At 36.7% G+C, this 27,161-nt stretch overlaps 1 protein-coding gene across 4 annotated transcripts in view; it reads left to right on the forward strand.

Annotated features, from left to right (window-relative positions):
- The first annotated feature begins 6,176 nt into the window (after positions 1 to 6,176).
- Positions 6,177 to 27,161, forward strand: part of SLC12A1 (solute carrier family 12 member 1) — an 82,694-nt gene continuing 61,709 nt past the window's right edge. The window contains exons 1-6 of one of the 4 annotated variants that reach the window (XM_019664550.1): positions 6,177 to 6,270; positions 7,401 to 8,011; positions 18,711 to 18,842; positions 18,994 to 19,069; positions 23,665 to 23,760; positions 26,728 to 26,867. In XM_019664550.1, the coding sequence (XP_019520095.1) occupies positions 7,595 to 8,011; positions 18,711 to 18,842; positions 18,994 to 19,069; positions 23,665 to 23,760; positions 26,728 to 26,867 (861 nt within the window). In that variant the 5' untranslated portion in view covers positions 6,177 to 6,270; positions 7,401 to 7,594. Of the gene's footprint in view, positions 6,295 to 7,400; positions 8,012 to 18,710; positions 18,843 to 18,993; positions 19,070 to 23,664; positions 23,761 to 24,286; positions 24,383 to 24,903; positions 25,000 to 26,727; positions 26,868 to 27,161 lie in introns of all 4 variants that reach the window. The other 3 variants (XM_019664534.1, XM_019664529.1, XM_019664541.1) reach the window with 3 other exon arrangements.

Raw genomic sequence — 27,161 nt, forward strand, 5'->3', positions numbered from 1 at the left:
TAAACGATAAACCATTATTGAGTTTCCTCACTTTCCTCTGCCCCCCATATTGAGGTTCCTAATGAATAGGGCAGAAGGATCACTCCAGCCATATATACCATCTTTATTCTTAACTCAAACATCTGCCTTAATTCTCTGCTTCCGTTTTGCACTAAAGAACTGTGCTAGAGGCTTCCTGTTTCTGCCCCTCTGCAATGCCCAGACACCCTCTCCACATTCCCAACTCCAGCTCCCCAGTGTCAGAGAATCACATGTCTTAAACATAAGGCACCCTCAGTCCAAAGAATAAACCAAATATGATTTTCCTAATAATAGCCATTGGTCAAAAATGTTCATGGGTGAAAAAAAAAATCTCACAAAACTAACACACAAATCCTGCAAGGAGGTATGGGCCCTAAAGGTCTGCAAATCTCACAATTCCCTGACTCTTCCAATTATTCTCCTTCTAGAATCTCTAGTAATAAACCCCCCTAGCATGGGATCCAAACCAGATTTTCTTCATACTGATACTTCCTCCTTCTCCACTTTTATAAATAGCACAAGAAGGGAGTTTCCAGCTTGGTTAAGTCATATCATCGCTGTGGGCTTCAGCGAGGAAGCTAACTAGAGAATTTTTAATGTCCCTTTCAATCCTAGTTTCCTATAAACTCTACAAACATGTCTGGAACCCCAGGGATCTGAGATGAATGAGGACTTAAGATGTCATGAAAACATTTTTTTAGTTTAGGAGCCCAAACTCAGAGATTTGATTTCTAACATTGGTCCAGCCAAGAAGAAGCTTTATGACCTAGAAAGTTACCAAAGGGGGACTTCCTTTCAACATCAGCAAAAAAATAAATAAATAAATAAAGACACCCATTCTGCATATTTTACAGGAATGTTGAGAGGACCAAGTGACTTATAATGAAAATAAAAGCATTTGAGGCCGGCCGAGTGGCGCATTGGTTAAGAGTTGGCTTGGACACCAGCTCTAAGCAGCAGGGCCCCGGTTCGGATCCCACATGAGGGCCAGTGACACTGACCTCTACAGCTAAGATGGTGAACAACAGCTCGACCTGGAGCTGGGCTGCCGTGAGTCACCGGTGACGGTGTAGGCTGAAGCCCCTGCTGCAGTGGGCTGCCATGAGCTACCGTGAGTGGCTGGCAACAAGCGTGAGCAGCTGGCAGCCGGTGTGAGCTGCTGTGAGCTGCCATTTGCGGCCATCCAGAGGCTGGCGCCAATTGCCTCACCTGGAAAGAGCGCAATGATAATACCAACATGGGCCAGTGAAGTGACATCCTCCACAACTAGACTGAAGAACAAAAAATTAGCAACTTGTCTGTTCCCCTTCCCGATTCCCCCAACGCTGTTCCCCTCCCCCAATAAAATTTTTTTAAAGTATTTGAAACCAGTTTAAACATACCTTGCTACAATTACTTATTATCCTCATTGGTAATAGTTACAGAGGTTCTCAAACCTTAAGAAGCAATGGTTTAGTGTAAATTATTCAACCTCTCCAGTATTCATTCCCTTTATTTGATAAGTAAAAAGATAGAGTTATATAATTCTAAAATCCTTTCCAATTACAAAATTCTGACCCTATGTAATCACTGAATGGAGGAATAGCAATAAATAAATAAATAATACAAAAATATCTGTGTCACCTGAGAACATGGAAGTGCCCAACAGACCCAAAAAGAATAGCTAACATATATTGAAAGTTAACACTAAATTGGTGCTTTACACTTATTATATGATTTGAGACGCTTATCAACACTTTGAGTTCAGTATTACATGGAAGTGCCCAACATGGAAGTGCCCAACAGACCCAAAAAGAATAGCTAACATATATTGAAAGTTAACACTAAATTGGTGCTTTCCACTTATTTTATGATTTGAGACTCTTATCAACACTTTGAGTTCAGTATTACTATTTCCATTTTATTATCTACATTTTACAGATGAGGAATTGAAGTTGAAAGAGACTAACTTCCCAAAGTCACCATGCTAGGGAGTGGTTGTGTTAGAAATTAAACTTGGGCAATCTAATGTCAGAGTCCTTGTTTGTAAATATTCTGCTGTGCTTCGATACTGCCCTCAAAACTTCTACCTATCTTACAAATATGGTTATTGCTCAGGTCTCTGGTAGTCTAACACCAACTGTCTCAGTGAGATTCCCTGATACTTTCTATCTCCTAGTAGATTTAGAATACATCTGTGTTGGCTATGGGTCTTCTGGAGCAAACCCACACCTCAACAAGGTTCTTTGAACCTCAGTAGGTACAGGGCGGTTGCCCTGAGACATGCTGTAGCCAGTTGGTAATTTGGTCCAAAAGCACCTCATTGAACCATGTCAGCTGGACACACTGAATGTTGTATCTGCCAGGACACTAGGCACCTCCTTTGGGACCCAGGCTTTCAAGTACTCACTAAGATATATGTCCAAGTACCAGGTGTTCCATTTGTCCCCCAGAGAAGACACCCACCAAGACGCTCCATTTTGGTGTCTAGAACATAACAAGGCCAGATCTTTATTTCAAAAAGAAAAAAAGGCCCCAACCAAAAGACAAGAAAACTTTATGAAGTATGAGCATTGTTTTGGAAAGCTCAACATCCACAAGATTTTTCAGCTATCATCAACTTCACTGTAATGTTATTTTAATCCTCTAAAGAGAAATCTTTTAACCAAAAGTGCCTTCAGGGATGGCATTTATTCATGGCCTATAGTGTGCTTTAGACTTTTTTGGGGAGAGGAGGAGAAAGAGAGGTCAGTATCTGTATTTTCAGAGCAAGAAACAATATGAAAGCTATAAAAAGGCTGGCTATAGTATGAATACAACATAGAGATTTCCTGAAATGCTAAGCCCTTTAAGAATAGATGTCCAGTGTAATAGCCAGACCCTCTCCTAGCTGCCCCTTCGCAAGAACCCTGTCAGGGGGAAAAGAGGAAAGATAGAGGAGCATACCTCCAGACAGTTTCCTCGTGTTACCTTACCCACCTGTCTGAAATACCTAAATTGGGTTTGCCTTTCAAGGTTGGCTTTATGGATGGTGTAATTTCATCCATATCCCCCAAACCATCTCCCATCTGCTCCAGAATGACTGAATCCCTTTAACAGAGAACAAGGCTTGCACTTCAAAGTCAGAGATAAAAGGCTTAGAATAAAAATGTCTGCTTGACATGTCTTCTTAGGGAGACCACTTCATGGACAGTGTAGATGCCTGACCACTGCACTGTACTCCTGAAGCTAAAGCTGAATAATATTGAATGTCAACTATAATTTTATATATATATATATATATATATATAGTCACGGGATATGGAATACAGTATAGGGAATAGAGTCAATGGAATTGTAATAGATATATACAACATCAGAGGGGCAATAGATTGGTGGAGGGGAGTTATCATTTTGTGAGGAATGAAATGTATAACTATTACATTGTTTTGTACACCTGAAACTAATAATAGAAAAAGAAAAAACAGTGTCTGCTTTATGTAAGACCAAGGCTAAAACTAATTCACACTACACTGTAGTCAAGCAACCAGTCAGCAAGGGAAAAGGAAATTGACCACTATCAAAGGCATTCACAGTCATTGGTAGAGTAAAAATGTTAAGAAATAAGTAGGTAACTCATATGGTAATTCTATTTTTTTATTAAAGTATAATTGTATACAATATTATATTAGTTTCAAGTATACAAAATTGTGATTCTACATTTATATACCTAATGATATGATCACCACAATATCTCTAGTAACTATGTCACCATACTCAGTTATTATGACATTATTGATTATATTCCCTGTGCTATACATTACATCCCTGTGACTTATTTCTTTTATAACTGAAAGTTTGTACCTCTTATTCCCCTTCACCTTTTTTACCCGTCCTCCCACACCCCTCCTCTCTGGTAACTATCAGTTTGTCCACTTCTGAGTATATGCCCCAAAGAATATAAAACAGGGTCTCAAAGAGATATCTGTACATCCATGTTCATAGCAGCATTATTCATAATAACTAAAATGTGGAAGCAAGCCCAGTGTACATTGATGGATGAATGGATAAGTAATTGTTGTATATAGATACAATGGAATATTATTTAGTCTTAAAAAGGAAGGAAATTATGCCATACAATACAACATGGAGGAATTCAAGGGCATTACACCAAGTTAAATAAACCAATCACAAAAAGGAAAATACTGTATGATTCCATTTATATGAGGTACTTAGAATAGTAAAAAATTATAAACACAAAAAGTCTACTGGTGATTGCCAGAGATGGGGAAGGGGAGAATGGGGAGTTATTGTTTAATAGGTGTAGAGTTTGCTTTACAAGATAAAAAGAGTTATGGGGATGGATGGCAGTGATGACTGCACAACAAAGTGAATGTGTTTAATATCACTCAACTGTAGACTTAAAAATAGTTAGGGTGGTAAATTTTATATTAAATGTCTTTTATTACAACAAAAATGCAAAAGCAAAAACAAACAAAAAAACCCCTACCTACCACCATACCAAGGACACAGAATATAATGAATGTTCATTTTTCCCCCTCCCCCACCCCCACCACAAAAAATTTGTTTTTAAAAAGAAAAGAAATGGGTAGATTCCTGAAAGATGGCTGGTGTTGAGGGAACAGTTGAAGGAAAGGGAGACAAGAGGTGGCAGAAGTAATTGCAAGTCAGTCCACAGCTCCTGTCCAGGGCCAGTGAATAGGACTTGTTTTGGGTCCCAGCCTCATCTCACCTGATTTAAATAACCAGCCCCACCCAGCTGAATCTGAAATGTGTGTAATTCCTATGCCTGACTACCTTCTATAGGGGGAGTCAGAGCCCTTTGTAGAAAGAACAGATAAATGCCTTGTACCACTGGTGTTTAAGAGCAGAAGGAGTTTTAGGCACATACTTGTAATTCTGTCTCTACATCTGATACAGCCTCATAATATTATCCTGACTGACCAACATGACACCTGACTAAGAGTATCTAAGGGGTTTCACTTAGGTACCTCCAGACCACTTTCTACAATCAGGAATCTGTTCACCAAGCTACCTTTCCCTCTATTTTAAAACACACAGTACTTATTCCAGTCTCTAATGATCCACCCCAGAATCTTGGATGTGACTAGGTAAAAGTCACCAGTTGTAAATATTGCTAAAATGGTAAAAGCAAGTACTAAGCATAAATTAAGTACAAACGGGTGTTGTTCCAGGCCCTATACACAAATTGACTCATTTAATCCTCCCAATAACTTTCCTACAAGGTAGGTACCATTATCATCCACAACTGTATTTTACAGATGAGAAAAATGAGGCAGAGAGAGACTGAGTCACTTGTCAGAGATCAGACAGATAGAAGGTGGCAGGACTAGGATGGGAACTGAGCATCCTGACTCCAGAGACTTGCTCTGAACCATGGTGTCATACCATATCCATCCCGCCCAGGCAACTGGAACTCACTTGGATAGTTTCTTATAAAACACAAGGAGGAATCCTTCCATCATCCCGATTGAAAACCAGAACAGACCCTGCACGGAGGGATTGCTTGTGCTGTCACCACCTCACAGATTTGGGCAAAATGTTTCCCTCAACAAAACTCCAAAACTGAGTTTGATAGAAATGTCTTGCCACAGAGAGACAAAGCGGTCATTTAGCAGTGCCACTGGGAAACTTACCCACGGTTTGATTTCTTCTTGAAACCGTTTTCTCACTAGGTAGAAATATTTTCCATAAATCATTGATTCTACTCTCAATCCACCCACTTCCCATGCAAAGAAGAGTCAAAGTAATGTGTACTATAAGCAAAATAAAATAATCTCAAATATTATTTTCTAGTTACAAAGTATAGAAACTGTCCCTGGAGGACAATATTTTGCTGCATGTGCTGAACAATAGGAGGTCACTAGGAATCGTGTGAAATAAGATGATGGGATTCAATTTATTCAGCTCCAAACAACTGAAGTTCTGCTCATATTTTGTGAGGTGATTGCTGTTGAGTAATATAGCTCCCCTTATGAATTAAAGAAACTTTATTTTACTTCCTGTCTAAAAGAATTAATGGTTTACTACTAGTTACTTGTTGATGTGGTACTTAAGGTTCCTCAGGGCTAATGACTGGGCAGGACTTACAGTATTATTCCAGGCCAATCACTGCTCAGTCATCTCTTTCAAGGAAGACTCTAGCCAATAAGAAGAAGCCTAAGGTTCTGAGGGGAAAACTAAGTGCCCCATATATGCCTGGGTGATGCTGAAGCAGGTTACACTTCCTGAGAAGAAGGCTCCTGGTTGGTAAGTTAAACATTTCTGGGCAAGGTAAAAAATTACACTTAATATTATGTCATAAAGTAGATATTGAGGAGTGGAGAAAAGGCAAAGAAATCAAGAACTATGAAGAGAAGTGGGATGTTCTATAAAAACTAAAGAGATAACAGATTCACTTATAATTCCCCAGGAAAGGTTATTTAAGAGCTGTAGTTGAGATTTTTTTTTTAATTCAAAAAAATAGCTTTAATAATTTCAGGAGAGAGGCAACTTTTTGCTTGTATATATCTATCTTTTTAGAACTGTCTTTGAAAAGCCAAATTTTAAGGTATGAATAAAGGGATATTATTCTAATGGAAGAATGTTCTAATATGGGGTTAGACCATGGATTGTGAAAGTAATTATATGGTCTGTTTTTCTGGCAGTCAAATATAAACTTCTCAATAAAGACTGAGAATATTTCATTAAAGAGAATCAGAAGAGCGTGATTATTTTGCGCAAATCTAGCACACAACTTTATTGAGGACCATGATTTATTTCCTTACCCTGAATACTCATATGTTATTTTAAAGGTTTTATAACAGCATTTGTAAAACAAATTTATGAGCAAAGCAAACATTTTGAAGGTTAGCAAAATAACCGAGAATTTACAGAGACATTGTCTTGACAGGACGTATTTTTATAAACTAACAAGAATATAAATTTTTAGAAGTTAAAAATTTTTTAAAACCTTATTCATATATATATATATATATATATATATATCATAAAATACTTCACAGTTTCAACATTTAATATGTCAATGAGCTGTGTTTCTGGCTAAGAATATTCTCATCAGCTCTTACTGGACTAAATTGGTAGTTATATCTTTTCTAAAGTCATTTTTAATCCAAGTGCACAGAGTCTAAGCAAATATTACAAACACAGGTAACATTTTAATGACTCCGTTGGAAATTCTGTTTGCTGAAGCAAGTTCCCAGTTATTTATTATGGGATTTAATTGCTCAGGTGATTAAGGTGACTGGACAGGTAATTTTTAATGAAATGAATTTAAAACTGCATGTTTTGTGTAAGAAAGCTGTTTCCTCCTACCCCCACTCCTACTTAAATATATCTATATTCCTTGGAACAAGTTTAATTTTTTTTTTCAATGACAGCTTTGAAGAACAATGTGAAGATTGTACAGGAGACCATACATCAAGAATCTGCTCATTGAATTCTTCTAGAACAAATGCTAGAAACTTGCTAATGTGAAATACATTAGTGTTTATTTTGCGGAAGAAATATATAGATTTTTTTTAAACAACCATAAAGTAGATAGCTTAGTCAAAAAAAAAATACAGTCTGGAAGATGTCACTGAACAACACTTCAAATGTATTTCTGGATTCAGTTCCCAGTAATACCAATCGCTTTCAAGTAAACGTCGTAAATGAGAGCCATGAGAGCAGTGCAGCAGCGGACAACACCGACCCTCCACATTATGAGGAAACCTCTTTTGGGGATGAAACCCAGAACAGATTCAGAGTCAGCTTTAGGCCTGGGAAACAGGAATGCTATGACGATTTCCTCCAAAATGGAGAAACTGCTAAAACAGATGCCAGTTTTCATGCTTATGATTCTCACACAAACACATACTACCTGCAAACCTTTGGCCACAACACCGTGGATGCTGTTCCGAAGATCGAGTACTATCGCAACACGGGCAGCGTCAGTGGGCCCAAGGTCAACCGGCCCAGCCTGCTGGAGATTCACGAGCAACTTGCAAAGGTAAGCTTAAGGGCACAAGCAGGTATCCCCCCTTCCTCGTTCAGGTGACCTCTTGCTCTAATAACACTAGGAATGTGAAAGCATCCAATGAAGGGTCTGTTCCAAACCACCCATCTCACTTACATGAATGTACCTAGTTCCCAATAAACAGAAAATACACAAAAGTCTTTCACAAATGCTTACTGAGGACAGAGAACTAGAGAATTGACTCTGAAAGTTAGGCAGTATGTTGTCTCTTGTTTACAATTGTTGTCTACTCAATTCACACTTGGTTAAACATGCCAAACTAAATACTAAGCTGGCTTCACCTTAACATTAATGCCTCTACAATGTTTGTAAAAAAAAAAAATTCCCTGATGCTTGCTGTAGTTAATACTGTGGTGACAGCCTTTAGAGCACATGGGTATTTTTATATATTTAAAGAGACAGCAGAGATTTATAAGATTCAGCATTTTATCCCTTCCTCTTCAATGTTTTAGCCTGAGGTTCCTGAGTGCACTTAAGCATATAAAAGTAACTAAATTATATTTAAGTACGGAGGCAGCAGATGTGGCTAAACTTTTTATTATTTAAGGAATATAGCCAAGGTTCCCAAATCAGCCAGAAGCATGAGGCAGCACTTTTTCTAATCTTGTAGCAAATTGTTTATAAGCTTGGTAGATTTCTTCTTCCATAACTTGCTCTAAAATATGTTGATGCACTTTATCTTCCTGTTCTGGAGTACTGTTAGGAATGAATATCATTCTTTATGGATATAATTACTTGCTAAGAAGAATAATTAGCTGTCACATATTCACGTGTAGTTTACTCCTGCCCAAGTTTTAAAATAAGGAAAAAAAATTTGATGGAAATAATTTCTTTTATATTCATTCATTCATTTAACAATTCTTTATTAAATGATTACCCACTCCAGGGATTCTAGGACTACTGCACTCATGAAAGATGCTAATGAAGGTGAATGTCTCCCTTTAGTTTCTGATCATCCTTCTTTCCACAAGGAAACCCATCTCCAAAACTTGTTCCCCTTGGCTGTTCAGGTCCCTGACTCTGGGTCCTACCACCAGAGACTGAGTGACTTCCTGAGGAGTAGTCCATGCTCTGAACTCTATACTGTTATCCCTTCTCCCCACCAAACCTTACATGTCCTATATACTATATTGGCAACACTGCTACATGGCTGGTTTCTTTATAGACATAAGATTTAGACTCTGTCTGGGATGTCTGATGCTTTAACCAAAAGAAATTAGCAATGTGTCAATGTCAGACAAAATGACAGCCCCCATAAATATTTTTGAGAAGAGGGCCAATTTGAAGCTCCTGAAATCAGACTGATTGTGTCACTTTCCTTTTCTATTTAAGGGAAAAGGAAAAGAGAAGAGAAAAAGGGAGAGGAAAAGAAGGCTGAGAGAAAAGGGCACAGGGAGTTCTAAGATGTGGGAGGGGCAGAAAAAGAAATTGAGGGTGTTATAAAGAGATTTTAATTCATTCTGAACAAGTAAAATAAACCAAATTCCTTAAAATAAAAGGCCTGAAATTCTATTCCACCATACTCTACCTCTTTGCACGTGATAATTTTTAAAGCTGCATCCTTCATAAAATTGTGGTCAAATTTAAATATTCTCATTAGCCACTTTCCCCAACTTACAACAAGAGAAAATAAAATTTTAACTCCATTAGAAAGGAAATGGAGTAAACGCACATTGTTCTTAGGACAGATATTCAGGAGAGAGAAGAGTGGCTTATTTACAATTTCTAAAGCCATAACATGTAAATCTCTCCATATGGGGAGAAAAACTCTGAGGGAACATTGTTGGAAAGTCATCTAAATGGCCATACGGCAAGAAGGCATTGCTGCATTTGACAGATTTGATAGCTGTTTGGGATATCATGTTGTTTTTGGAAAGGTAAAATGAACTAAATACATTACTTTGTCTTAAAGCACTTTTTTTTTTCTCATGGCAAATTAAATAAATTAAAAATTAGATTTAGTCTCGATGCCCTGCATAATTCTGAATGAGCATAGTAATAAGTTAACTCTTTTTATGAACTTGACCCTTACTTATCTAGGGTACTTCGTCTTGGTGAAATCATACAGAAGTATCCGCATAGCCAAATTGGGAGCAGAATTCAGATACAACCACAGAACCTACCATGGCCACCTTCCCATAGCTAGGACCACTTTAGTGTCGCTCAAGTTGTGGGGCACATCTGCCTCTCCACATGTCCTACTCCTGTGCTGTCCTGTGACTGCAGACGTTAACAATCAAGGCCTTTTTCAAGTTATCTCTTTCTTCCTTGACAGTGGAAAGTAATTGACATAGCACAAATTTGGTGATCTTTTTTGAATCCAGGATTACATTACTTTAAAAAAAAAGCCATATAGCAAGGGGGTGTAAAGTACAACATAGGGAAGAGTCAATAATATTGTAATAACTATAAATAGTGCCAGATGGGTACTAGAATAATTGGGAGGATCACTTTGTAAATTATATAAATGTCTAATCACTATTTTGTACACCTGAAACTAATATAAAACAATATTGAATGTCAACTGTACTTGAAAATTTTTAAAAAGAAATCTTTAAAGTACCTACTAAACACACTATTTATTTACATTATTTAAAGCTTACTTACATGACGACTAAGCTTTATTAAGACAACAAATTATATAGTCCTAGAGAACAAATCATTTTTAATCCAAATATTGGAATTCATTTTCATTATTATTTATTTAATCCAATCCCTAATCATTCTTACACATTAGTCAGAATATGCTTAACTATTTTGAAGTCTTTTGTTAGATTTTGGCTCAATATGGAAACAATTCTAATGATTTTAATAACTACTAGAATTTGTTGTGACTATAAAAAAACAAAGCCATATAGGTATGGTACATTCGTTTTAAATGGCAGGACGTATTTAGTCAGAAACTAGCTGGATTTTGTGCAAATTGTGGTTATAACTTCCAAATCAGAAAAAAAAAATTACATGACAAGTTTGTCCTAAGAGGTAAAACAAAAAATACATTTGAAAGGCATTATTTTAAGTCTCTATCTTAAGTAAAACTATAGGAGGGATAGATATTGAAAGAATTGTAATCCCAGTGATTTGAGATCATAATGAAGAAATCCTTTTCATTTTCTATGTGGTTAAGAGCTAAATGCCTATACTGATGGCTCTGAATTAAGGATTTCTGAAAACTCTAGTTAAAAGCAGGAAAAAAAAAATTCCTCCATCCCTTACTTGCTCTACAATATTATACAGGCTACAGAACTTCAACTGATCTTGCAAGATGGTTGTGAATATTAGAGTTGATATGCCTAGAAAGTCTAGCACATTGTCTGTAATGAGTAGAAACTCAATAAATGTTGATGATGATGGTAATTTTTATACTAGCTAATTTTTAATTTAAAATTTGATTTAAAAAGTAAAATATACACTGATACAATATTTAACAAATACATACATATAGTATATATATTATACATATATAATGAAATATGTTTTATCTTATATAAATCTTTATTTATTCTCTCCAGGTAAATCATTACTGAGAATTTCTTATGAACCTCTGCAGAGATTTTTTTATGCCTATACAAACATAGTATATATGTATGTTTGTGTATGTGTGTGTGTGTGTGTATATTCCTATCTAATTCTCTGTCTGTATTCTTTCTTGCAAACAAGTATTAGGACATATTTTACACATTGTCCTGCACTCTGCTGTTTTCACTGAACAATATACTTTGGAGATCTCTCCATATCAAAACATGTATAATGATTATTATACATCTGGCAAAGATTAATCTAGTATTTCTACTTTATAAAAATAATTCCACTTTTTATATCCGGCCTAATTCATATGACCACCTTTTCATACATAATTCCTAACTACAGGCCTAACTAATGGAATTCCTTTTCAGCCTTACTCACCACCATTGTTGTTAGCATTTCAGAAAAAATAAAATTAGAAAGAAATCAGGAAAATATATAGCCTTTCTATTAAAGTCAGCGTTTTGATGTCATTGAAATAAATTGTCTATTAAAAGTATAAAATAACTATAAAAATTAAGATGGAAATATTATTTTTTAGGAAAACAACTGTTTATAAACTGATCCAAAACAAAAACAATGGAATGACTTCACATTTTGGTCATTAAGCTGTTAGCAACTAAAAGTAATTTATGAATAAAAGCATTAAGAGTGACTCTGATATAGAATAACAAACATTTTACTAAGAATTTTATCAGACACGATGCTCACACTTGACAAATTCTCACTCAACCCTTATAAAACTCTTCAAGTTAGGTACTACTATTATTGCTATTTTATAGATGGTGAAAGTTTTATAAAATCCTATGGATCTTTTAGAAAACAATGACTTAGAGAAGTCAAACTTCCAAGGTCAAAAAGCAAAGGTCACATGACTAATATGTTGAACTCATGTCTGCATGATTCCAGGGTCCATGCTTTTTATCACTATATTTCATCCTCAGTCTATTCTCCTATAGCACTTTGCCTCAGCTCATTTGATAGCTATAGGAAATTGTGGAACTCAGGCATGAAGAAGAAATCTCACCTCAATCATGACAGGCTCAGTGGGAGATCCCAGTTCCTTCCTTACTTGGGGAACTGTGCCCGGAGATCATGTTGCTTCCCCTACAAAATTAATTGTAGGTCTCAATTTTTATTGTCATCATGAAAAGCATTTATTAGCCATTTATTTACAAGAGCTGCTGTATAAAGTGAGTTAAAGAGATTTGACCTATACTCTCTAGAATTTTATTTTATAAGTCAAATGGCATTGCTATGGGTAGAAATAAAGGACACTCAGTTAACAAGCATTAAGCCACATAAATCAATGTATAAATGCTTATCTTCTGTAAAAGGACAAACAGAATGTACAAATATGTTCTCTAAAAAATATTTTCTCAAGTGTTTCAAAGTTCAAATTTGGAACTTTGGCATTCAAAATGGGGATATCCAAAATTAGAAATAATCATCAAGACAAATAAGATAAACATTAAAATGAGACAATAAATGTCTTGAAACATTTATGTGCTTCATTTATTTTTTGCCCATCCTCCCACCTGGCAATCCTCAGTTTGTTCAGTGATGACAAGAAGCTACCCCTAAAATATCTATTGGTGTGAAACTCTGCAACTAAGGGCTCATTCTAATACCTGTTAGAGTTTTTAGTACTCAAGGCCACACCTGGGAGCTCCCACTATTAAAATACCCAGTGGAAACAAACAAACAAAACACATAAATTTCCCATTATAAATATTATAGTGATAGATGGTAAGTAGAGTGGGAGTTTCCTCAAAGTATACTTGGAAAATAGCAAGAATCTTTTAATTTTACTTTCTTAAGATGGTTTATCTGGTTTATCACACATCACTACCTTTTGCCCTAAGTTATCAAAAATATAAGTCAATTTGTGTGTGAGCTATGTGTTTTCAGATGTAGTAAAAATATTTTTATTATAAATTTTGATCATTGGTAGTGATTTAAAGGCATGGTTTATGGTAACTTCTAAAACAAGAAAAAACCTCTCATTTTCTTATTTTATCTTTTAATTATAGTTGACAATATCATATTAGTTTCAAGTGTACAACATAGTGATTAAACATGTATATACCTATGAATTAATCATCATAATGTCTAGTAACCATCTGTCACTATACAGCTATTATGATATTATTGACTATATATTCTATGACATTACATCCTTGTGATTAATGTTATAACTGGCAGTTTGTACTTCTTAATCTCGTTCACCTTTTTCACCCATCCTCCTATCTGGCAATCATCATTTTGTTCTTTGTATCTATGAATTTGTTTCTGTTCCTGTTTTGTTTTGTTTTGTTTGTTCATTTACACAATTTAAAATACTCCTCTTTATCACAAAGGGCTAGAAATTTACAAACATAATAATATTAATATTGAGATATAGAAATATTAAAATCATGTTTTTTATTCTGAAATGAACCTTAAGAATTATCTGGTCTTTACTGGGATTGTTTTTAAAACAATCCAATGGCAGCAGTCTGAGAGGTTTAGGTGGAATAATACTGGCCATATGTTTGTAATTGTAGAAGCTGTGATGAGTACATGAGATATACTGTTCTCCTTACTATTGCATATGTTTAAATATTGCAATAATGAAAGAAAGTTTAAAACAATGGGGAGGGGATCATGTAGGCCTAAATATTTATGGAACCACTTCAATGATGGTCTAAAATTTTTACTATCCCAAGATTAAAGTATAAACTTGAAAACACATATAGTAGCAAATATTACCTAGTTCGAATTTAAAGAATAAATATGCTAATATTTTTTATTTACCCCTTAATCTGCATGTGATTGAAGCTTTACTGGTTTATCAATATTGGGGGTGGGGGCAAAGTTTTTTATCAAATGGTCTTCCTCTCTCTCTCTCTCTCTCTCTCTCTCTCTCTCTCTCTCTCTCTCTCTCTCTCTTCTTAATGCACTTTATTTTACCTTCCCTGAATACTTAATGCACAGGTAAAACTCTTAGTAAATAAATAATCATTCCCTAAAGCTATGCAATTTAAAATGCATTTATGAAAGGTTGTGGGTCATCATTTATGGTAATGGAGTGTGAACAAACAAATTAATTCTAAGTATGAAGGAAAAAAACTGGTTTCAGGCAGCAATCATAAAACTTTTAGTTTTTGAGACTTTGGTCCCAAGAACATATAGCACCCAGGAGTCTGTCAGCCACTGGTTATAGCTCACAGCCACTGAGGCTCTACAAACCTTCCACCCAAAATCTTGTTCAGTACTTTGATGTTAGTTGACTTTATAATTGCTGTTTGGGCTTACAAAGGAGGCACGTCTGAAGAGGAAGATGGCAAATGTAAAAAAATGGTTTGCCTTAGAGTAAACTACTTCAAAGTACGGTTTTCAGAAAACTCACTGGATGTATCCTCATTTGCAGTATCCAGGAAAGGTTAAGTAACTTGCTGGAGGACACACCCTGAATTAATTGCATAGCCCAAACTAGATTCCAAGTCTTCTAGTTTATATGGTTTTTCAGCTCCTGCATGAGTGTGAGCAATGGAAATGGACTCTGTACTTACAAATTTACTATCAGAACTTTACAGTCAATAGAAGAAATGTACATTGGAGGTTTTTCCCCTCTAAGGTATAAATATATTTAAAACTTTGAAACTCTAGCAAGTTGAACATATTTACCTTAGGGAGGGTTGAACACCCGACATTGACTCTATTTTTTAATAGTTGAGAAAATTATTGCCTTAGTAATTTCCATCTATGATGATTTCCCTGACATGCCTTTATAGAATAATCACTTTGCTTTATATTTATATATTAGCGATAAACTGAAGAACTGTGAAACTGTGACTAGAAAGGCATCAATCAGATAGAAATGTTCAGTTAAGGGGAAATTTTAAGTATCATCCTTTAACCTACTTTGTAAGATGATTTTTACAGTTATTGGTATTCTCATTAATACGGATCTAAGGGTCACAGTTATCGTCAGAGTGCATCAGAGAGCAGAGCAATTTCCTGGACCAAACCCTTAACTTCAGGTTTAATCATAAAACATGGGTTTTATTCCCTAGACTGCCTTTAAAGAGCAAGTGATTAAGGCTTTGTCTCACGGGATCCCCAATTAATCCAGGAAAAGGAAATTGCCTTCTCCCTGAATGAGTAGCTGCTGATGTTCTGGCCATGGGATTTTATTTTTTTTTCCAAAGCATATAAACATTTAAATAAAAAAAATTTTTAATTAATTTTTACAATTATATTTGACATACAATATTATATTAGTTTCAGTGTACAATGTAGTGATTAGACATTATATGCCTTACAAAGTGATCACCCTGATAAGTCGAATACCCATCTGACATCATACATAGTTATTACAATATTATTGACTATATTCCCCATGCTGTATTTTACATCCCAATGACTATTTTTATAATTGGCAATTTGTATTTCTTAATCTGGTCGTGGGATCTTGATTAACTAGAATATTGACAATTTAAAAAGTTTTTTCTCAAATTAAGTCAAATAAATGACTCTCCTAACCAAATAATCCTTTCAATATTCATGGACTTGTAACACATTCCTCAATTCCCTGCTCTCATTGATTTTCCTGGCGTGGAAAATGAAAGTTATATTTGACCCCTGAGCTGCCTACGTGCATGGAATCCTTTCAGAAAAAAGTAGAATTTTTATATGACTGGAGAACAACCTCAAACGTTTTATCCATCTGTAATTGGCGGTATTCTACAGACATGTGTCATCCAATATGGTAGCCACCAGTCCCATGCAGCTATTGAGCACCTGAAATGTGGCTAGTCTGATGGAGATGTACTGTCAGCGTAAAATACACACAAGATTTCAAAGACATAGTATGAAAAAAGTAATGTAAAATATTTCATTAATATTTTGTATTGATTTTATGTTGAAATGATAATGTTTTGTGTAGATCCTATTAAGTAAAATATATTGTTAAGACATTCTACTTCAGGTTCCTCCTGCCAGGTGGTGTAGCACCACTGCTAAGGAATATTTACATTGCAAATACAGGACTATTATACTCTACAGAAATTAAATATAGTTTTTAAATTTAAGGGTCCATGTCTAAATCCATGTTATTTCACTAATTTTTTTTCACTTTTTAAAAAGTAGCTCCTGAAAAATTGTCACTTACATACATAACTCACATGTGCACCAGGTTCTGTCCCACCTGTTCAGCCTCCATTTCCATGGACTTTGTTTATCCATATCTTACACTGATATGAATACATGTCAGCTTTCAATTATCTGTGCAAACAGGAACTGAGGATGTGTAAGATTAAGATATCCTCAGGTAATTCAGTACTAAATTTTACTGATTAATTTGTTTCGTTTATCATTCAATCTTTTTCCCCAATGCTGTCAGAAGGTAATAAAATAATCTGGCTTGGGATTTATTCTCTTCCTCTCCCTTTTTTATGTGGCCTGCACAAAGGAAACATTGAGAAATGGAATACCCAATAGGGAAGGAAGAAAAAAGGAATAGGAAGCAAGAAAGGATTTAAAAACTAGGTTATCTGCTCCTCAGGTGGACTTCCAGTCCACAAAATGGATTCAATACTATTTATCAGTGGCCTGCTATATGACAAGCCCTTGGCTGGCATGGAGGATAAGTAACTCACACCACCATCTTCCTCCAATTCAGCTGACATACATTAACTTTTACTGCATTGTATTATATCGGTTATCCAAGTGTCACATTAGTATCATAAAAAAGTCTTATGGGGGAGCAAAGTTGGGAGAAACCCTTACCTACAGAGAGAAGTAGAAGAACATGCTGAAAGAAGGAGACAAGAAGTCAAAATCGGTTGAAGTAAACAGCCCAGATTCGGGTCACTTTACAGTGAGTAGGTTAATGGTACACCAAAACCCAAAGAAGCGGGCATCCATGAGCGTGGCAAAGGCAAGGACTTGGATTGTCCCCAAATAAAGTCCTTACAATAAACACTGAATATTTACTTCACACCAGTGCTGTTTCAGAGAGGGGAAAAAGCACCCTCGTCCAAGACCTCTTAGTTAGTAATGTCAGAACACATCATTCTAGGCTTAAACCAATTTAGACCATTTAAATAAGATAGAGTTGTTCTTTAATAATAGTAATTAATGCTGACTCTAAGAGACTTCCCCAATGGTTTCAAAACCCTTACCGGAAAAGATTGCTTTTGGGGAGCTCAAAGCAGTGTAATCTAACCATTAAGGAGTCAGGTGGGTGCAGGATGGACTAAATTAAGTGGATGCCTCAGAAATTAATAAAAGTCACACCTAAAAGAGAAATTAGAGAGTTGTTTTTGAGCGAAACAGAGCTATTGCCTCCCCCATTGAATTCAGAGACTATCTTACTGACAAGGAAGCTCTTTTTCAAAATTAGGACACAGGAAAATATAAACAAAAACAAAATGAAGGTTTTTAACCTTTTTTTTATACTGCTTGCTTCTTATTTCTACTCAGCCTATCTTCCTAATCGTACAATACGTTCTGTACAATACTAATAGCACATCCAACAGTTCTCAGGCAAAGGCATATAGAATCAGAAATAAATTTTCCCTTTATGAATTGCATTCTTGTAGCCATACAGTACCTCTAAACCTTTTATTTCTTTTTGTAAGGAAAACACTTCTCTATCTGTTCTTTCACTGAATCCTCCTAAAGATCCTCTTTATTATTTTAGATGAATAAAATGAGACCCAGAGAGAATAATGGAAGGAAGGCTAGGTACTCTGCATTAGCAAGGAAGGTTAATTTTCCGGCCCTCTTTACCAAGCTTTCAGAAAAATCCTCATTCACTCTTGATAGACTTTCCTCTCTTTATTGCATTCCTTCTTCTCTCTTTAGTTCTTTTCATGATCTAAACAAATACAATTCTGGTCATTTTCCCCTAAGGTAATATTCTCTCCAGTAGAACTTCCCTGGTCCCTTCCCCACCCCTGCAGCCTCGGTGCCCTAAAATCACTCACAAAACAAACCCATCAGCTCCCGAGGGCAAACATTATTTATCTCATTAAAATGACTAGAATTTGTTTTCTTGTCTATACTTTTATGTCAATTGTTTTGCTTTGCCTCCGAAAGCTTTATGGAACTGAGTCTTTGTTGACCATACCCTATGTTTTTGCTGTCTGTAAAAATGCAGAATGTGGCAGTGACTCCAGGTTCAGTGGACAGGTTTGCTAATGGTGATGGGATGCCTGGAGACGAACAAGCTGAAAACAAAGGAGAAGATAAATCCGGTGCCGTGAAGTTTGGATGGGTGAAAGGTGTACTGGTGAGAAAGCTCTTATGTTTAGAAATGAAAACTATCCGTTCAATGTTCTAGTAGACTTAATGTTAACAAGGCCTGAGCACCAGAATTACGAAGACCTGGGTTTTGCCCCACTGCCGCGTCTCATGCCCTTCTCACTGCTGTCCATCCACAGGTGAGATGCATGCTGAATATCTGGGGTGTCATGCTTTTCATTCGCCTCTCCTGGATTGTTGGAGAAGCTGGAATTGGTGAGCACTTTTTTTTTTTCCTATCTAATTGTCAACATAAATGATAAACGCAAGAAGCAATTGGTTTTCACCATTAACGCTGAATGTGAGATGAAGGTCTCAGAAATAACCTGCATTTGGGGCTCTTTCACCTTGCCGCTTAGACCGTGTTTGTCAGAGGGGAAAGGTGAAGTGTTACTCCTGAGAGACTGGAATTTTCCAGCTTGCCAACCTAAGAAATGCTCAAGGAAATGTTTCTATCTTTTCATAGATTTTTTTTAGGTGTACAGGTATATAGAGACACATTCATTTTAAATCATAGTATTCATACTTGGGGACACACTGACATTTATCAGAGCATCCCCCTTTTGATTATTGGCAAAACTTCACTAAGTAAAAATAACTTGTGGGAACACTGGTGAAAATGTGATCTGACTAATAAAAATGCTGAATTGTTGAACATTTTCCAAAAAAAAAATAATTTTGTTGCTTTTGGATATCAGCAGTAAGAAAACAAAGATTAATAAAGTAGTGCTTAAAATAATACATAAAGTGACTGAGATAATGTATATAACTACTGCTAATTTTTCTAAATGGAAAAGGATGTTGAAATTCTTGTGAGAGATTATTTAATGTTTTAAATATTATATTCCATTTAAAGTATTCTTCCCTGTGGCAAATCTTTTTTTATTGAGAGTATATTAATAAAATTTATATGAAAAATGCATTTGAATTTTATCAAAGTTCCTGATTGAATGTAATAAAAACTAATGGTGTTCTACTCTACATATGGAAAACACATTATTGATTCACTTTTGGGGGGAGACTTATAAATCATTACAATCAAGAAGATAGAGGTTCAGATGTCCTTTCAGATACTATTCCACAATGTATCTGAGTTCACATTCAAAAGGTAACGTGGTCATTATTTATTGCCTTCACTCCTCAAAACACATTCAGAATCACAAGAACACTAACTCGGAGAAAGAAAGAGCTGAGTTGTAAATTGAAAAGCTGGAACCAGTTCCCATAGTTTTTCCATGTTTCATGTTTGGCAACTGCTGGGTTCCTGACGAAGGGCTGCTTGCTGGCTTTATGATGCATAGCAAATGAAGGCTTACAGCCTCAGGGTCCAAAATAAGTATATGCTGTTCCATGGAAAATCTGCATCTTAATATCGCCAGAGTTTTGCTCCAGGGCTTCATGCAAAATTAGGTTTTTAAGGGTAGTTTAGTAACTTATTGAGATCATCAAGAAACATTACTTTGTTTGGAGGTGTGAGTGTAGCCAACGGCAAGAGTCATTCTTTTTAATGCAATTTACTTAACATCCATATGTTTGGGCAATAATCTGAACTTTAATCAGATCTTACATTACTCTTCACAGTCAATCAAGTTTCACGTTTATTGCAAAACTGTAATACATGAAGAATCCTATCTTCTGCTACATTTGTATTATGCTTTCGGACATCAGTACTGTTTTAATAAGGATCTTTTATTTAAGTAGTTCAATGTTACTTTAGAAGAGAGTTGAGTTTAGAGTTCTATTTAAATGGGTGTTCAATAAGTTTTTCTTTGAATGGAAGTTTTTTCGTTTCTTTTGATTCTCAGAAAATAGACTTTAGAAACTTATTACCACCCTCACTTATTTTATTGGCCTGTGCTGTAAACTTAAAGCTATAGGAATTGATTAAGTCACCATCTGCATCCCATTTATTGGGTAAGAAAAGAAACAATACTAGTAGTTTCTTCTTGATCTGAGGATAGTTTTGGAAGGAAACCTGAGCATGCTTTAAGCCTAGACCCTGGGAACAATGCCAGAAGGAAGCTGGAGCCAAGAGTGACAGTAGCTATAGTCCTTAGGTAACCATTCAGAGGCCAAGAGTTTGGGCTCTCTTGACCCCAAAAGCAAATGGAAGAATGAGCCAATAATGCCCTCTAGTTGTTCTTCTCTGTCTTGGATACTTTGGCTGAGGCAAGATGATTTCCAATAAATTTAACCATCAGGCAGAGAAAAATGGTGAGAAAAGCAGGTATGACCTGAAGCAAGTCATTTATACTCTTGTGAGTTCGATTTTCTTATGTGAAAATTAGGGATCTGGATTAATTGTTTCCAGTGAGTTCTTTGAAGATAATGCTAAAGAACCTTGCTGAATAAGCAGACACAAATTGAGATAGGCTGAGGGTAGTACAATAGTCTTAAGACTGTGGGGTGCATAAGAATTACAGGGGAAGTTATAAAACTGCAGAATCCAGGGATTCACTGTGAAAGATCTAAACTCAGTAGGTCTGGGCATTTTTAATAAGCATCCCAGGCATTTCCTCAAGCAGGTGGTTCAAAGACCACACTTTGAGAAAATATGAACTGAACTCTTCTCTAAACTGCCTTTTATCCTGGGATTTTATGTTTGAGTATGAGAGAAAAGCAAATCCCTTGCTATGTAAATGTATAAAATTTGGTTCCAGAATTTCATATGGTTTACGGAAATATGTACAATGCAAAAGGAAAAATTAAAAGCTTTTGGAAAAGTAGAGGCAAAGGGAAAATAAGGGTAGGGAAATAATAAAGTCAGGGTAGGTTTAATGTCCTAAAATGCAACTATATGGTCTTATACAGTTGCTGGGGAGAGCTAAACATTTGATATCCAACTTCCTCAAAACAAAGTCAAGAGCGAAATAACGTACAAAAGATAAAAAGAAATCATCTCTAAGGGTACAAAGAATTAAGGCCACATAGTGATATAGTGGTGATGGTTACCCCAGGATCCCAGCAACAGATACGAATAATTTAGTGCAACTATTTCTTACAACAACAGACTTTTAAGAGTCTACAGGGGCCAAAGCATTATGGCCCAAGTTTGCATGTCATGCCCACCATTAGCCTCTTCCTACTGCACTTTAACCTGTAAAATAGCCTAGATACTTCTGCTAGAGCCAGGATACAGCTGGGAGCATCAAAAGAGCCAGCCTCCAGTACCTCATTCCCATTTCTATCCTTAATTTCCCTCCACTCCCCCTTCTCCCAGGGCATTGCCAGAGAGATCACAGCCCCTCTTGGCCAACTACCCTTCTAATCATCCTTGGAACAAGAGAGCCTGCCAACAACAATTATGGAGTATGGTTTTATGTAGGGGAGCATATGTACCACACAGGCCCAAGCAAGAACCTTCTGGCTGGAGCCAGGGTGATGTCAGCCCCACCACTTCCCCCTGAATTCTGGGCTGGCCTCCTTTGAGGAGGATATTGTAGAGGAGGAAAAGTGTTTTCCCACTACCCATATTAGGCTCACTGGCTAAAGCCCTGTAAATTAGACTGACAAAAGACAGAGTAACAAGAGAAAAACAATCAGAAGCTTATTAACATGTGCAGTGTGAGTACACATGGGAAGACTCAGCAATGAGGCATTCAGCGCAGTGGTTAGAGTTGGGCTTACACAGCATCTTAACCAGAAAATGATACATTTTTAGAGAAGTGACAAGACAAAGGAAAAGGACTGAGTTTCTAGGGTGACAAATAGTGGGAAAGCAAATGTATGGGGGGACTAATGGAAGATAGGGGAAGTTTATTATGTAGGTTCCTCTGGTACCATCTCCAGCTGCTAAGGGTCTAGAATTGTCTCTAATGATTTAACTTCCACCCTTTCAGGTATAGAGGAAAGGGAAAGAGGAGACACCTTTACAAACCTATGTCCTGATTTTAAGCCCATAGGGGGAGGTATCTGTTTCTCATTTGCCTTTGACTTTATGCTAAATTGGCGTGTTTGGGGGTGGCCTATTCTGCTGCTTTTCAGCATCCTCCTGGCTGTGTATTTCCTGAAGCTGAAGGTAGCTTTGCCTTCCTTTGACTTTTGGTTTACCGTTTTCTCCCTCTCGTAATTACCGACCTTCTGCACCATAAGATCCGAGGGCAGACTTTTTCATTTCATTTTATATGTTCCTTGCATTTCTCATCTTACCTAACATATAGCTCTTATGATTATTGTGGATCTAATAAAAAAGCAGTGCCTCTGACTGTATACTGTGTTCTGTACACTATGCTAGCCACTCGACACATGCATTCTTTCTCATTTCATTGCCATTTTTGGCTCAGAAAACAAGTAACTTGCCAGAGGTCACGTACCCAATGAGTGAAACTTGTTTAATTTTGTTCTTTCTACTTTACTTATCTGCCAAATGAACGATTTGTTATACTGTATGCCATTTTCCACTCTTACACAATCAAATATACATAAAAAGACACTTACCTGGAAAGATGAACATTTACTCTTTAGTTAATATTAACAGCTTGGCATTATATGGACCAGTTATTAGGATAAACTGTTAAAAGTTATTAGGTGTCTAGAACTTCACCAAAAATGCGGTTTACATTAAATTTTGACCAGCCATAGTCACACAGTTGTGTGCAACTTCCCACTGCATATCTTAGCTCCTGAGTTCCTAGAATGTGTGCTAGTACAGGCAGAAAACGTCTAACCTTGAGCACACACTCTGCGGTGACTTCCAGGTTAACTCAAATGTGGTCCTTTGGCGATTACCCTAGACTTGCTGGCTTTTATGTAAACGATCTAATGGATTGTTCCACGGATTAATTGCCTCTATTTTTCCTCTCTCAACTGAGGTCTTGGTGTGATTATCATCGGCTTAGCCGTGACAGTGACTGCTATCACTGGTTTATCCACCTCTGCTATTGCTACAAATGGATATGTCAGAGGAGGTAATTAAACTTGTGACCCACATGATCATTTGTAAGGTAAAGGCAACACAGGCTCAAATAGTTCACCACTGACCTTTCTGGAGTGTTTTCAAAGGTAATCCAAGTTGGCTCCTTTTTTTCCATTCCCCCAGGCAAGGGAGATGCGAGAAGAATGGGGAAGGATTTAACCTTTGTCAAACCCCCAACTTTTTCTTTCAGGTTCCTCTCAAGCAAGAGAGAAGGTCAAATGTCATGTTTTGTCTTTTCACAGCCAGGGCAGTTTCTCTCCCAGGACACCAGCATAAGTCAACTTTTCCGTTCTAGGGCTGCATTTCAGATTGTGTTTACTTTTGGAAATCATCCTTCATCTTAATGAGCAGTTCTCAGACTTGATCTTTATGCCAGTTTCTCCTGAGCACAAAGGAACTCCGTAAGGGCCCAAGGCTTGGATGCGAAAACTTCAATTAAAGGCAGTATAGTTTGTGGCGATAGGGAATTCAAGGAAGAAAAGTAAAATGTAATATCTTTTATCTTTCATTGCTGACAGGTCTTGGAGTTCTCATAATTCTTCTTTCCACCATGGTAACTTCTATTACTGGGTTGTCAACTTCTGCAATAGCAACTAACGGGTTTGTTCGTGGAGGTAAAATTTCTAATATATCTAATGCTCTCATCACTTGCTACGGGTAGGCAAAAAATTTTTATATACTTCTTTTTGACGAGAACAAGAAAGTAGCCCACCGTTCTGGAAGCCTGGCCAATTCTTTGAATGAGGTGGATGCAGAATGAAACATAAGGTACCGTGCATATAGTCCTTTGCCCCAGTCAGTCACCTTCTGTTTTCTAACTGAACTTGCTGGCACATTGCAGGTCATGGTTTCCAGATTCTCCAATTCCTTGGGTAAAAGTTTTATTTTTCAGGCTAGTCTGCACACTTCTTGTTGGTGTTTCCTGGAAAATGGTTCCTGGACGTGGTCTCAATGTTAAAGTTTAGTACATTGCAGATGCTTCCTAGATCTTCATGGAATGAGATCTTTTAGAACATTTCAGGTTTTTCATGGGGAGACTGATCCTTCTGTGACAAGATTCAGACTGCTGCCTCCTGAAGTACTGGTGCCTTCTTGAAGTACTGGAGCCAAACACTTTTCTTGGGGGATTTTACAGGTCTTGGAGTGATCATCATTGGCCTGAGTGTGGTAGTGACAACACTCACAGGTATTTCTATGTCCGCTATTTGCACAAATGGAGTAGTAAGAGGAGGTAAGCCAATTTCTTTCCTTGTGACTATAAGCTTTGGTTATGTAGTAATGTCTAGAATTGGTTGAAAGTTGGAAGTAAAAACTATATGTTGAAATAAAAACTGGTATGTTTCAAAGCCTTAAAACAAAACAAAATAATCCAAAATTTAAGGAGTAAGGAAAAATTATTCTCAATTAAAATTGAGAGATCTCCGGGAAAGACTTCTTTGACCCATTTCCTGTGATTAAACATGTCCATAAAGTAAAGAGAGTGGCCAGGTGTCTAGAAAGAAGGCATTTCTGTGTGCCTTGAATGAGCACTGCTGGCTCTCTCCCAGGTCCCCTCAGCGTGGGTCTTCTCCAGTTGCCCCAGCTGACACTGCTGATACTTCTCACTCAGTAAAGTCCTCAGGGTTTATCCCAGCATGGCTCCCAGTGGTCCATAGCCATGAGAAGATCCTTAAAAAGAAAATAAAAATAAAACAAAGAGTTTCGTTCAAATCATCTAGGAACAAGCAGGCCTAAGCAGAAAATGAAGTGAGTGAAGTTTATCATTGTTCTAACTTCCTTTCTTACCCCCTCCTATTCTGCTTTGGCTTCTCAGGGTCTCTACTTGGGTAACTTATCCAGGTCTCCCCACCTCATGCCTCCGAAAACACCATCCTACCCACAACACGCCTCCTCACAATTTCTGCCTATCTCTCATTTTGGCCAAGCAGAAGTAACTGGCTAGCTAATTTATTTAATGAAACCTGGACAAAGGAAATAATGGGGATTTGCCCCACCTAAGTAATAGGTTACATGTTTAGAGAGGACTTTGACCCCTTAACCCAAAGGTGTTACTAAAGTGCAGAAAATTTCTTTTTGGTAAAAGATTGTTCTGTTTTGTTTTGTTTTTAGATAGGTTTGTTCGGTGTCATTTCCATACCATTCTGTCCACCTCTAACATTAGCTCGATATGGGAAGTTATTTATTTGCTACAGTCTGTGATCACATCTCGTTATCTAGGCCTCTCAACACCTACTCTTTTTTATTTTCAGTAACCTGCTCTCCGTACCCTCGAGGCAGTTAACCAGTCCAGTTTAGTCTTTCATGTGCCCAGAAATATGCAACCATGTATAGAACTACCTTTCCAAAGCCCAAGGAAGAAGCACTTGGTCCAAGCCCTCCCTCTCTTTCTTCCTATTTGCCACCTCCATATACATATGAGTATTTGGCAATAAGCATGCCTTCTTGAGCAAAACCAAGTCTGATTTAGAGAATGGATAATACATAGCACTATACAGATAACTTTTTTACACTGCAAATAGGTACCAGAAAATTATAGCAGAATAGAATTTTCTGCCTAGGCCTACCTGCGCCTGGAAATTTCAGATATAAAATTTTACCTCATTTACATTATTGATTGAACTCTCCAGTGAATTTTTTTTCAAGACAAACCTTTTTTTTTTTATTTTGGTAAAGTTTGCTATATTCTTATTTGTAGCATTTGTGGATAATTAGGTTTCAAGAAATTGGATTTTATCAAGTCAGAATAGTTCCAATATTATAGATTATATGCAGCGTGAAAAGAAAAAGAAGGGCTAAGTTGTTCACTAACGTGACACAAGATTCCTAAAATTAGGAAATTATAATATTTTTATTAGAATAATTAATACTTCAAATGTTTTCAAATGTTCAAAATTATTTTGTCATATACTAAATCCCTTAGCCGTTTCTCAACATAGAATATGTTCATTTCTTCTTTCAGGTGGGGCCTACTATCTCATTTCCAGAAGCTTAGGGCCCGAGTTTGGTGGGTCTATAGGCTTGATCTTTGCTTTTGCCAATGCAGTGGCTGTTGCTATGTATGTGGTGGGATTTGCTGAGACTGTGGTCGACCTTCTTAAGGTAAGTAAAAGCTTTTCTTTCATTAGCCAAGCAAGATGATTTGATTCAAGTTGTTTTTTCAGGACACAAGGGCATATCTTAATAACAAGATGGGAGGAAATGGGTTTATTCTGCAGAATGTGGAAGTTGGATATAGTTGAAGGAGCCCAAGGCTTGGTGTCAGAACTGGCTTAGAATCCTGGCTCTCACATTTACCAGCTGAGAGATTTTGGACCAGTTCCTCTATTCATCTGAACCTTGTTTTCTAAGTCTGTAATATGGGTTAATAGTACTGTTCTATGCATTTTATAGAAA

The sequence above is a fragment of the Hipposideros armiger genome, unplaced genomic scaffold (assembly GCF_001890085.2).
Source record: "Hipposideros armiger isolate ML-2016 unplaced genomic scaffold, ASM189008v1 scaffold_12, whole genome shotgun sequence".
NCBI lineage: Eukaryota > Metazoa > Chordata > Mammalia > Chiroptera > Hipposideridae > Hipposideros > Hipposideros armiger.